At 38.2% G+C, this 10477-nt stretch overlaps 1 protein-coding gene across 3 annotated transcripts; it reads right to left on the reverse strand.

Moving 5' to 3' along the window:
• LOC147382216 (protein NLP9-like) lies at positions 1-9863 on the reverse strand. Of its 3 annotated transcripts, none has more exons than XM_086427561.1 (6): positions 9768-9863; positions 8049-9154; positions 6600-6644; positions 5455-6141; positions 1715-1838; positions 1-1368 (listed from the first exon to the last, which is right to left on the reverse strand). In XM_086427561.1, the coding sequence occupies exons 2-6, from the start codon at positions 8937-8939 to the stop codon at positions 335-337; spliced, it is 2781 nt and encodes a 926-aa protein (XP_086283687.1). In that variant the 5' UTR covers positions 8940-9154; positions 9768-9863; the 3' UTR covers positions 1-334. The 3 variants fall into 3 exon arrangements, with proteins under 3 accessions (XP_086283687.1, XP_086283688.1, XP_086283686.1); XM_086427562.1 differs by lacking the exon at positions 9768-9863 and adding an exon at positions 9598-9659; XM_086427560.1 differs by lacking the exon at positions 9768-9863 and having other exon boundaries at positions 8049-9734.
• Between the last annotated feature and the right edge of the window lie 614 nt (positions 9864-10477).

Genomic DNA, 10477 nt, shown 5'->3' on the forward strand with positions numbered 1-10477 from the left:
TTTAAATTAGACACAACTATGCATAAAGATCAAGATTCTTGCAACTACATATTTCACTATAGTAAAGTAAAACATTTACAGATTCTATACCTAAGATTTCCTGTAAATAGTTTTATACATACTGGGGACTGACACTGAAATTGTCTATGCCTCAAATTCTTCTAACAGCTACAACTAATTTCCACTTCTAAGATGTGCATATGTACATTTTAACATGAATGGGGGTTCCACACACCCCTCTCTCCTACCTTTATATGGCATCCAAGCAAGATCGACCATGAAAACTTCACAATTCAATTGCAGTGTAAAGCAAACCCAATCCATTACAACATCTTTACAAGCCAGCTGTTAAGACGCAATTGCTACCAGTGGAGCTGCCCACAACACAATTCATATCACGGACCAGAAGCTTAACGCTACGAGACCCAATAGACTCCAATATGTCTAAGCATTCCCGCAAATCAGAGTCATCCATCAACATTACCCATTCCCCCTCATCATCAAGGTACTTGAGTTGGAATGTCCCAGTGGGCAACTTGAACCTCTTCCCAACTTCCTCGAACAATTGGAAACACCCCATGCAGGGATCGAACTTGAATCTCACAGTGTCTTCCATATAACTAGCCTTCACGGTGACTAAAGATCCATCGTCTCTAACACATGTTTTGGTTTGCAAATGTTTGTGTATATGTAAAGTTGGGGAGCTTTCTGTACTGCTATTCATCATTGAAGCCGAGCCATCTGTTGAAACCGTTGTGCCCGAGGAAGTTGGCTGGTTACGTTCGACTACCCCATCATCACCACCCGGTCCAGTATCTTTACTTAAATCCCATCTTTTGCATGTTTCCTTGGCAAAATAAGAACCGCATGAGACATCGTTTGAAGATGCCCATGGTATTGTTTCAAGCTTAACTGTCTGAAATGATTCATCCCCACAGCCAGTCAGAGGCGTATTAATTTTGTCTCTGTCTCCCTTGCATGTACTAGAGATAAGTGCATGCCCCATATTCCCAAGTTGGTGTTCACCAACAGAGGACTCATCCACTTCAAATTTAATGGTAGAACTCTCACCCATGTCAGGGACCGAAGATACTGATATTACATCTTGGTCAGCTGATCTTGAATTTCTGGCATTGGGATCTTTGTGAGGAGAGAAAATGTTGTTCCAAGCCTCCGAGTCTCGTACCATGGAGCCCGCAACAAGTCCCTTGCCGATGGGGTCAAACTTCAATCCCCCCTCTACACCTTGCACAGAGTCAATCACAGTCTGTATCTTCCTTAATGAGCGGTTCACTTTGTTTATCTTACGAGATGGCCATCTCGAGATTCCATGTTGTCTGCATATCCTTTTCAACGTCGTAGGGCAAACTGCATATAGAAGTAATCCAAAAGTTAATCAACTAAAACCAACACATATTTTCACCTTAGTTTGTGCAAAATATTACATGAAAAAGGGCTCCAAATCAACCACCAATGGGGACCGTATAGAAATTATGCCACCCGAAAACCAACACCAATAGATGATAGTATAATAAAGACATGTTTGAGAATTTCATGCATAATTTCTATGGATTTCATCATATATGGTCCAGATTATCAATTGAATGGCTTGGACCAATGAGCATGTACACAACAGTCTTAGATCGGTAAAAGCAATTTATCTTATAAGTGGTCAAGGTCAAAGCATGTACACATGTATGGTAAAAAGTCTTACCACCAAGGCTTTTTGCAGCATCCTTGAGGCTACCTGAAAAGTATTTTTGAAGAACACTCAAGCTAATAGTCTTATCTGTTGTACTTTGTTTTCTCTCTGACTGTCTCCTTGAACCACTTGGTGCCTACAATTTAAAAGGAATTGTAAACTAGGTTTAAAATCGTCCATATCAATTCAGGAGAAAAAACAAGAGTGTTCAACGGAAATAGAGAAATTTTGCAATCTATGAAACTCACAATCATGATTGTAAGGTCTTTCAAGTTTTAAACATTCAAACCATTGCTTAATCATATAAACAATACAAAATCAATGCAATAAATAGATCAAAAGCCAAAATTCTAAGGTGATCTAAGAAGTTTTTGTAAGGAAAAGAGTGAAGGATATAGATTGTCTAAGGAGATCAGATCTGCGGATGTATACCGGCAGATCAAATACATAAAGCCCAACAGGATCTCTGTGGCAAAGAACAGGTACTAATGAGAAAACTCAACCAAGTTGTGTTTTTTATTCTCTTGTGTCTACCTTACAAATAGGTTATCCATCTTATAAAGAAACAAGAATACAAATATGGCAGGTATTAACCCTGCTGATTTGTAACATGCATGTGTTACACTGTGATCCTGTAAGGGATTTAATCCCCTCCAACAGCTATAACAAGATGATGTGTCACATGCTGCCACTTGCACATGGATACCCCATAGAAACTCTTAGGGTATGTTTGATTGCATGGAAAGTCACTTTTCATGGAATTTGAAATCCATGGAAAATTAGTTGTGGAAAATAGGTAGGGTTGGAAAATCAAATTCCATTGTTTGATTTCGCATGGATAAAATCATGAAAAAATATAAGAAAAAAGAAAAAGTGGAGAAGGAGGAAGAAGATGATAGGAGGGGGAGAGGAAGAAGAAGATGACGAGGAAGAGGGAGGGGGGAGGATGTGGCGACGAAGGTGGCGGCGACGGTGGCGGCCATGACAACGGCGACAGTGGCGGCCACGAGTACGGTGGTGGCGGCCATGACGGCGACGGCGGCGGTGGCGGCCACGACGGCGGCGGTGGCGGCCACGACGGCGACGGCGGTGGCGGCCACGACGGCGACGGCGACGACGGCAACGACGGTGGGGCGGTGACGGTGGCGACGGAGGTAAGTGAGGAAGATGGGAGGGAGAACGTGGTGGTAGTGGTGGCGGATGAGGTGAGGGATGGAGAAGAATGAGAAGAAGAAAGATAGTAGGTGGTCGGAGACGGAGCCGATGGCGACGGCGATGACGACGATGACGAGGTTAGTATAATGGTGATGGTGATGGTGGTGGTGGTGGTAGTGGTGGTGGTGGTGGTGGTGGTAGTGGTGGTGATTGTGGTGGTGGTGGTGGTAGTGGTGGTGGTGGTGGTGGTGGTAATTGTGGTGGTGGTGGTAGTGGTGGTGGTGGTGGTGGTAGGGAAGAATTGGTGATGGAAAATATGGGTGGATTTCATTTTCCCACCCATATGGGTGGGAAAGTGAAATCCATGATTTAGTGGACTTTTTGAATGGGGTGGAAAATGAATTCCATTTCCATGTGCAATCAAACACTTGAAAAATATCATTTTCCATGGAAATTGATTTTCCACCCTATTTTCCATGTGCAATCAAACATACCCTTAATGGCTTTTATAGCTATATTTCTTACAGTTTTTCCCTTAGTTGAAACGGAAAACCAGAGGAAATTTTCTTCTAAACTAAAATAAACCAGAGGCAATTTTGGTGAATGCTAAAGTTCTCCATGAAAAATATGGATGAGTAATAACCTACATAAAATTTCAGCTTCTGTTTTCATTTTTTCTATAAATATATTGGATAGATAAAGGGTTAGTGGTTAGTAAGGTGAAGTTGGGTTTGAGAGGGTTTGAACATAGGACGTGGGAGTTGGGTTCAAGGGGATTGAACCTAGGATGTGGGAACAACAATCCACGTGTCTTACCAACTACGCTAAGTTGAAACTTCAACTTCATCTATTTCCCTCATCAAGTCCAAAATTAATAACTGCTGAGAGGTACTTACAAAACGAGGGGGAATGCATGTGTCGCCTGTGTTCCTTAAGTAATGCCATTGCTATGATATATTTTTCTAACCAATATATTTTTTTTTTTAATTAAGTATGGAAGAAGCTACTAAAAGGTATGGGTAGGTAAAACAACTATATTTCTTTTGTATACATCATTTTCAGTTGTAAAAAATTTGACTTTGTAAGGGCATTATAGGATGTTTCAAACAACACTTTTGCATTTAAATAAAAATAAAAGTAATGATTTTCATTGTAAAGATCCTAGTAACAACTTTCTAAAGGTACTATTTTTATTAGAAACCGACTTGCAAATTGCAAGTTAGGCTTTGGGGCGGTTTAGTAGAACTATACATTTATTATCCATCGGAACGTACAAATTTATCACTCTGGCCAAATGGGCAAGTTCGAGAGGTAAAAAAAAAATTGTAATCGAGATGGTCTATGTAAGCAATGGATAACCAGCTTTTTCAATCGAGGACACAAAACCCACCAGTTCCACGATTAAAGCTGGCTAGCCCAGGAACTTGATATTCCTTTTGCCTCGAATATCCATCACACCTTTGCCACGCAGGAGAAGATGAAATATGAATTGAGTATCAAGTTGAAAGTACTACTGTCAACTTTGAATTGATGAAAGCCCTTTTTCCGATTCTGGAGGAATACGAGTTTGCACTTGCACATATGGTGGAGTTGGAAGCCCCAATTTGAGCAGTCATGCATCAGAGAGACAGAGATATGAGAGAGCCATTTTCAAAAACCTACCCAACTGGATGACTATTACCGTGTCCATGTCATGTACTACAAATGAAAAAAAATGGTCAAGAAAAATACTATTATAAACCTAATGGAAAATTGAGGTCAGTCTCAGCACTTTCAGCAGTTAGCACACCAATGCTTCTTATCCTAGTGGGTGGCCGATTTGGAGATCTCTTCCTATTACACCATCTGGGGAATTTGGAAGGAAAGTAATAGTGGATATTCGAAGGAAGGGATACAATCATCCACTATATCGTTTTGGATGTCGAAGGTCTCTTATTTCAGTGGTTGGAACTCTGTGTGGATTGTTGGGGTATCAGCATTATTCAGGTGAGAACTTATTTTAGATGGGGTATCTTGATACTACTTGTGTGTCCACTTTATTCTTGGTAGGTTCGTTCTACCCATTGGCTTCATAATACTTTTTCTCTTGTTTTGATAAATTTATACTTATAAACCAAATGAAACATCAAAAGTGGGTCCCGCTACGTCATGACAGCATAGAAGAAGTTATCAATAGTATGATAACACCCCCCTCCACACCAAAGAATTCCTCAATACAAAATCATCAAATATATTAAAACACAAACAACAAGTTACATACATAAAGTAGATCCTAGGAACAGCCTACCAACATCTCCTAGTACACAAAGACTCATCATTAAATGGGAATACCTAAAGGATGTCCACCAGATCTGACCGAATAACAATATCAATCAGGCAACGCATTCATAAGGGAGAAGGCATGATGACGATGAACTTCACTCATATGAAATTCCATATAAAAACTAGACATCTATTGCAAAAAAGCTTGGAACAATAAAATACCTCAGATGCAGACTTCTATAATTCATATCTAGCTTTTTCACTTAAATCCAAAACTTTAAGAAAAATAATATGCAACCCATTCAACCAAAAGAGGATATAGATAAGATCATCACCTGCTTGGGAACCCTATCTGATAATGATGGTTGAGAGCTTTTCCCAGCTAGAACGTTTGACGGGATACTTTTTCCTGCCCCCTTCTGAATCCCTACTGCAGTATATTCAACCCCATTTAATTCTACATCTAAAACGGTTCTCAAACTCTTACAAACCCTCTGCATGGTACCCGATAGACTATTCAACAACAGTTGTTGCTCTAAACTCCCTTCGCAATTGACAGGGAGAAAGAACTCTAATACATAATCATCATTGCCAGTATAGGTGCTCCTGAGCCTAACAGCAACGGCGGCATTTAGGCCAAATTTGCGTGCATGATGTACAAGAGGATACTCCCTTATATCATATCCCTTCACATCAGTGAAGAAAAAAGGTTGGTTTGATTGAAGTGCTTTTCCAGCAACACCTTGCCCTTTCTCAAGGTAGTGTTCACTACATGCATGCACAAACCCTTGCATCTCTGTATTGTTCACATAGCACGCTGTCTCCTCGGCACACAATATACTTTTCTCACTCGAACTGGTATTAACTTCTTTCACAAACACCTTCACATATTCATCATTAATTTCATCAGGATAGCGACAGGGAATCCAGGTTAGCGCTAATGGCAAATTGTGTGCCTGACAAGCAGCTCTTAAAACATCAACCACCTCAGCTAAGGCAGCTCTCTGGTTCTCTGAGAAGCACTGCAAAATAAAGATGACAATTAAGTGCAGAGATTCATGTTAACCAATCCACTAATCCAAAAGACCGAGCTATTGAAGAGGGGGAGAACTATGAATATAAGAGGGCCATGGGGCTTAACCGGGGTATAACACCCCCGAGAGTGGAGGAAAATATACACTCAACACTCCCCCTCACCCATAAGGGTGGAAAGAATGGAACCCGTGACCTATACGAACCTAAAGCTCTAATACCATGTTAACCAATCAACTACTCCAAGAGACCGATCTGTTGGAGAGGGGGAGAACTACTAATATAAGAGGGTCACAGGGTATAACTGGGGTATGACACACCCGAGAGTGGAGGAAAATATACATTCAACAATTCACTAATACATCAGTGTTATGCAACTAATGGATTGTGCTTCCTTTTATGCCTCTCTCTTGGATCAACATAACAAAGACAATGAGTTGGTCAATACCTGAGGCTTTACTTGAGGCGATGAATTGGTCCTTAAGTTTACAGCCTGAAAGTAACCAATGTTAGAATGAAACTGGTCATGATTTTGCAAAAGATATATGTTGTTAGTGTGAAACAATGAAGCAGTAAAGAGAATAAAAAAAAAAAAATACAGAAATCGCACTAAAAAAACAAGGATTTTACGTGGTTTAGCAGTGTGCATACGTCCACGGGTCAGAACAAGAACAATCACTATTTTCTTACCTTGGTTTTACAGCCCTAGAGATCTCTATTTATAAAACCAGAAGTTGCTAAACGCATCTATCTCACCAAAAAAGAAAAATCCTTAAAAAAATTTACATAATTCCCTTTTTAGTAATCCTAAAAAATTTGGTCGGGGGGATGGAGAAATCCACGAAAAGCCCTCTTACATTAAGCAAAGCTCAACCAACATGATTATGGGATCCAAATCGAGCCTCTCTTTCTGTTTTTCAGTTCTTTTATGGTTGATATTGTAAGAGGATTGAAGCCAAGTTCAACACACACTAACAACCAAATATATCTAGTCCATCAGGATCCATATATTTATGAGATGGGAAGATCAGAACAAACTTCTTTCCATTTTCTTGAAATATTTTACCTTGGTTTTGAATCAAGACTGGCCTCAGTTGTATGGCACCTAAACAAAACTTGTATTTTGTGCTTTTATGTGAGTGCTTCTGTGAGTCTCCTTTGTGACTTGTGAGTGCTCTTAGTATTAGTGTGTGCTTTCACTACCACCATTGTATTAGGATCCCAACTACTCCTTTAAGGCCATCTTCTTTGAAGATTTTTTAGTTAGATGGAAGTTAGTTTGCTCCAATAGGAGGGAAGGTTAGTTTGAATTGGGGTAGGAGCATGTCAATTAGGGTTTTTCTTATTATTTGGTTTAGTTCTGTTTTGGGTTCTTTCAGAAAGGTCTTCTCGACCGCCTACAATTTTTTTCTCTTTTTGATTGTCTTGACCTTTAATAAATTTTACTTATCAAATAAATGAAAAAACTATTAATGATCTATTAAAAAAAAGTCTGAAATAAAGCAGTTGAAACAAAGAATTTGGAACTACAGGTATAAGTAAAATTATCCAGGAAACTTCTTTCCATTTTTCTTGAAATATTGTAAGTTGGTTTTGAATGAAGAATGTCTTCCCTCAGTTGTTTAAGTGTGCTTTTGGGAGTCTTTTTTGTGACCTGTGAGTGAGCGCGCCGATTAGTTTTTTTTTTCTACTTCTTTTCTTTGGTTTATTTCTGTTTTGGGTTCGTTTACACCAGTCTTCTTGACTACCTATGTTTTCTCTCTTTCTAATTACTTTAGCCTTAAATAAATTTTCCTTAAAAAAAAACCATCAATGATATATTAAAAAGAAGCCTGAAATAAATCTATTGAAACAAAGAATAGAATAACCTAGAACTATAGACAGAAGTAAAATTAACCTGTAGAGCACGACAAATGATTTCAATCTCTGGATCAAAATTAGGTTTCTCCTTCACAGTGACAAGTTCCAGCACAGCACAACACGACTTATCCTGACTACTGAAAATTGGCATGGCAAGAGAACCACGAGCTTCATGGTGAAGCGCATGTTTTCCTCTTAAGAACTCATCTTTATTGTAATATACAACATTTGAAGTCCATTCTGGCATTCCAGAGATAAATACACGTCCCGGAAGCCCAGGAAACAAACCAGGCATTTCGTCCGTAGAGAATGCAAATCCCCTCGATACTTCACGATATCCCTTAAGAGCTTGGTCTAGTAAGTAAGGTTGCTCAAAAGTACTTAATAGAAGCTTGTCTCCATGCTTCACAGGCATCCAAACTTGAGCAAGAAATTCCTTTCCAGATGATTCCATGAACAAGGATAGTGCCCTAAGCATTTTCTCCGAAAATGACCATCCGAGCGACCTTGGGATTCCACCATTCCCTCTATCTAAAACACCCAAAGAACCATTACTTCTTTTCAAACCCGATCCTTCGGTATCAGTAGAATTCAATGGGAAACCAAATTGGGAATTTGTTTGTTGGAATACCATCTTATCAAGGAAACTTGAAGAACCCTCATCATTTATAGGGAAATTCATCGGACAACAAGAAGCAAAATTATCGGCTATTGGTCGACCAGTGGATTGACAATACAATTGTATGACCTCATCCTCAGACGAGGGGTTTTTGCAGAGTTCGGCGAAATTATCAAAGTTCATGAAATCTGAAAGATTGTCTAATGGATCTTCGGTGAACGGGCTCCATAGTCCACCTTCCAATGATGCAAAACCATCCATCTGAGCTTGTGATGGAGAGTTTTCTCGTAATAAAAAGGAATTGTCCATTCTTGCCTAGAAAAATTCTTGATGCTAAAAGATTTTCCAATAATCTTTCACCATAAATAATCTTTCCCCAAAATAAAACACTAATTTCATCTCCAATTGCATGCTGAAATTCTTTGGTTCCACCATAAAAACCTAAATTCTCCAATATAACTGAAATTTCTATGAGATTTCAGAATCACAACTTTGAAACGTTGAAAATTATATCAGACTTGTACCTGAATCATAAATCAAACCGTTAGAATCTTAGAAACGAGTTCTTGGAAGACACAACAGAGCTGAAAAACATGAACCTCAACCAAACAAATACAAGAACATTCAAAAAACCTCAGAAGCCAATCAAAACCCTAAAAAAGTAAGAAAAACTGAAACTTTAAAATCAAACCATTAGATTGAGTTCTTCAAAGACAAAACAGCACCAAATTCAACCAAACAAACACACAAACACTCAGAATTGGGACTGTAAAAACCTCAGAAATCAACAAATCCTTAAAAAAGAAAGTAAAAACTGAAACTTGCAAATCAAACAATTAGAATTGAGTTCTCGAAAGACACAAGAGAACTGAAAAACACCAAATTGAACCAAACAACACACGAATACTCAAATTGGAACTGTAAGAACCTCAGAAACCAATCAAAACCCTAAAAAGCAAGAGATTACTGAAAATTTTAGAAACCGATTGGAGAAACCGAAAACCATAACCCTAGCTCGAGCTAAAAATGATCATGTCAGAGACAAAAGAACCCGAATTCGTGTCGGCAAATCCGCCAAATTCAGCTGATCTCTCTTCACTAAATCCAAAATAATATAGAGATGTTCAAGAACACTACCAAGAATGGAAACCTTAGAATATTTTTGTCTGAATAATCGAAAAAGGCAGATTCTTATGGAATTTGATTACTTTTAATAGTCAACCATAGCTTACCCCACTTGTAATGAAACATAAGTAAAAGAAAGTCGGCTCCTTTGTAAAATGCCCACGTCATCAAAATAGGGTGACTCATCACTCATGTTTGATTCACTTTGGTACTAATTTTTTGGGAAAATTACTTTAAAAGACCCTAAAGGAGGGATTTATTTTTGAATAGTCCCTAAGTTTTTCACGGTTATAGCTAGATAGGACAGTAATAGCTAGATAGGACACTTAGTAAACTTTATTTTTCTTAATGATCCTTCATTATTGATGAACTCACCGTTTTTTTATTTATTGTAGAATTCACCATTTTTTTTCTCTAACTCAACACTAGTAAAACCTACCTATTTTCAATTTTTAAGTTTTTTCGACTAAAATACATAGAAAGATCGATTAAAAACATGAGATAATGACTTGTTTAAGTGATTTCAACTTTAAAAAATTATTCTTGATTGATTTTTGTTCAAAAACTAAGAAAAAAAAGTGAAAAATCCTTAATCTTTTTCATACATCTTCAAAATATTTAAAAAAATAAATAAATAAATCCTTGAAAATAACTTATTCTTCCTTGTTAAATCATTTTCGACGGAATGGAATCTTTGAAACTCAATTAAGATACTAAAAATC

The sequence above is a fragment of the Akebia trifoliata genome, chromosome 16 (assembly GCF_017979445.1).
Source record: "Akebia trifoliata isolate Shusen 1 chromosome 16, ASM1797944v1, whole genome shotgun sequence".
NCBI classification, from domain to species: domain Eukaryota; kingdom Viridiplantae; phylum Streptophyta; class Magnoliopsida; order Ranunculales; family Lardizabalaceae; genus Akebia; species Akebia trifoliata.

Bases quoted from the DNA above. Each gene is read 5' to 3' on its own strand.
- LOC147382216 (XM_086427561.1), bottom strand. From the start codon at position 8,939: ATGGACAATTCCTTTTTATTACGAGAAAACTCTCCATCACAAGCTCAG. The intron at 6,142-6,599 runs GTATTGACCAAC...TTTATTTTGCAG, and splicing joins CGCCTCAAGTAAAGCCTCAG to TGCTTCTCAGAGAACCAGAG. The intron at 1,369-1,714 runs GTAAGACTTTTT...TTCTATATGCAG, and splicing joins TGCTGCAAAAAGCCTTGGTG to TTTGCCCTACGACGTTGAAA.